General features: G+C 40.1%; 1 protein-coding gene across 1 annotated transcript; it reads right to left on the reverse strand.

Moving 5' to 3' along the window:
- Positions 1–1,567: 1,567 nt before the first annotated feature.
- On the reverse strand, positions 1,568–1,960 carry LOC105449797 (putative uncharacterized protein FLJ37770). The gene has a single exon (XM_011689177.1). The coding sequence runs from the start codon at positions 1,958–1,960 to the stop codon at positions 1,568–1,570; it is 393 nt and encodes a 130-aa protein (XP_011687479.1).
- Positions 1,961–2,260: the final 300 nt, after the last annotated feature.

Raw genomic sequence — 2,260 nt, forward strand, 5'->3', positions numbered from 1 at the left:
ACAGATCATATTCTTGATTCTCATAATTTGCGTTTAAATTTAAAAAATTTGCTACAATACGTTTAAAGTATAAAAATAAGCGTATAATTTTATTACCAAATCGCAAATATTATAACAGTAAAACTATGGCAACGCATTACTCTATTTGTTCGCGAGCGGACTTACCGCGGGGAACACAAAGTGGGAAGCGTCGTGAGCGCGAGTCCGAAGAAAAAAACGGAAGATGTAACGTTTAATACTAACACGTTTATTGCACAATAAAGTATAACTATTTACAGCCCGGAGTATTATGAATTAATTTTGAGGCGAATTAACTCACTCTTCGACTGAAGAGGAAGTTAGCGATTTATCGAATCCGCGACGGCGGATCGACGATAACTTGCGCGAGACAAGGCCCTCGATAAAGGCGTATCTAGCGACCGAGAAAACCAGCGTGACCGTACGCGAGACTATGTGGCGGCAAAGTGAGTGCGGGCGATTCCCGCTTTCCAACGTAGGCCGAGCTCTCCCTCTCGAAGACTCGAATTTGTGGGGTGATCGAAGGGCGCTTCCTGTTTGTTCGAGTTGTTTGCTCGAGTTGTTTGTTCGAGCCTTCGAGAAGGAATTCAGTGGAATTTTTAACGCGGCTGATTGTTTTTCTGCAATCAGCCGCTTTTCGCAACGGGGGCAGCGCTATTGGTCACGCGGAGCGTAAGCGTCGACCGAGGGCTGACGCACCGCCGTGGCCGCGGTCCGATCACGTGAAAGACACATGCTCGAGCCCGTCCCGGAGCGGCGCGTAACCTCCAAACGTCCCGCGCGCCCGCGGTCGACTCCCGAACACTATTAAATAAAATTATTTTATATTTGCGGTTTATTTTTTATTATATATTAAATGTTATATAATTTTATATTTACGGTTTATTTTTTATTATCATATTTAAAATAAATTTTGTTTTATTTATCAATGAATAACATTATTTTGTAACAAATAATGTGCAATGAATAATATTATTTTGTAAAAAATGTGCACTGATTGGCAATAAATAACATTATTTTGCAATTACTAGATTTATTAATTATTATTTTTTAATTCGTTACAATTTTTCGGAGCATTTTTAAATATAAATATAAAATTTAGAAAATAATTTGTTTAAAAAACTGCGAGAATGGAGAAAACATGGCGGACCAATCAAAAGTGGCAGCCGTATGGCGCCACTCTGATTAAAGACTCTCTAGGCGCTAGATAGGGGGTTCATATATATATATGACATATATATACGAGATCTGTTCAAAAAGTATCGCGAATTTTGTGTTTTTTCAAAAATTATTTATTTATTCATGACTATCTATTTTGTCCCCTTCAAAGTAATCCCCATCAGATATTATATACTTGTGCCAACGTTTTTTCCAATCCTCGAGGCACTTCAAAAAATCATTTTTTGTGACCTTGTTCAGCTCCTCCTTCGATGCCGTCTTTATCTCCTTAATCGTAGCGTAGCGTCGTCCTTTCATGGGCCTCTTCAGTTTCGGGAACAAGAAAAAGTCACAGGGGCCAGATCTGGGGAATACGGTGACTGCGACATCATTAGTGTGTTGTTTTTGGCCAAAAATTCGCGCACAATTTTGGTACGATTTTCGCGGCGACCCGTCTCATGTCCAAATCATTGGTAAAATTCGAATGGCACAAGCCAATCGATATGTTTAGGTCCTCAGCAACTTCTCTAACGGTGATTCGACGATTGGCCAATACTATTTTCTTCACTTCATCAATGTTTTCGTCTGTTGTTGACGTGCTCGGGCGTCTAGCACGCTCTTCGTCATTCACATCTTTTCGGCCCTCTAAAAACATTTTGTACCACCGATAAACGTTGTTTCGATCCAAGGTAGCTTCACCATATGCCACAGTCAACATTCGGAATGCGTCCGCGCACTTAATTTTGTTTTTCACACAAAATTTTATACAGATTCTTTGATCCATTTTTTGGAATAGGCAAAAATCGAAGACGAGTCAAAACACGTGCAAGCAAAGCAGCTGTCAAAAATTAATTGAACATTCAAAATGGCCGAACTTGTCGGCATAAGTGAGAGACATGAGTACCAACATAATGCCACAAAAAAATCGAAAATCGAATATACGTAACCCGCGGAAATTCAAAATTCGCGATACTTTTTGAACCGACCTCGCATATATATAGAGACCGAGCATTCTGTCCACAGCATGAAGCCGAAAATTGGCAGAATACGACTGAGAGAGATAGCATTTGCGGGAAATGCTGTC

Source organism: Wasmannia auropunctata, unplaced genomic scaffold, assembly GCF_000956235.1.
Source record: "Wasmannia auropunctata unplaced genomic scaffold, wasmannia.A_1.0 LD336074.1, whole genome shotgun sequence".
NCBI classification, from domain to species: domain Eukaryota; kingdom Metazoa; phylum Arthropoda; class Insecta; order Hymenoptera; family Formicidae; genus Wasmannia; species Wasmannia auropunctata.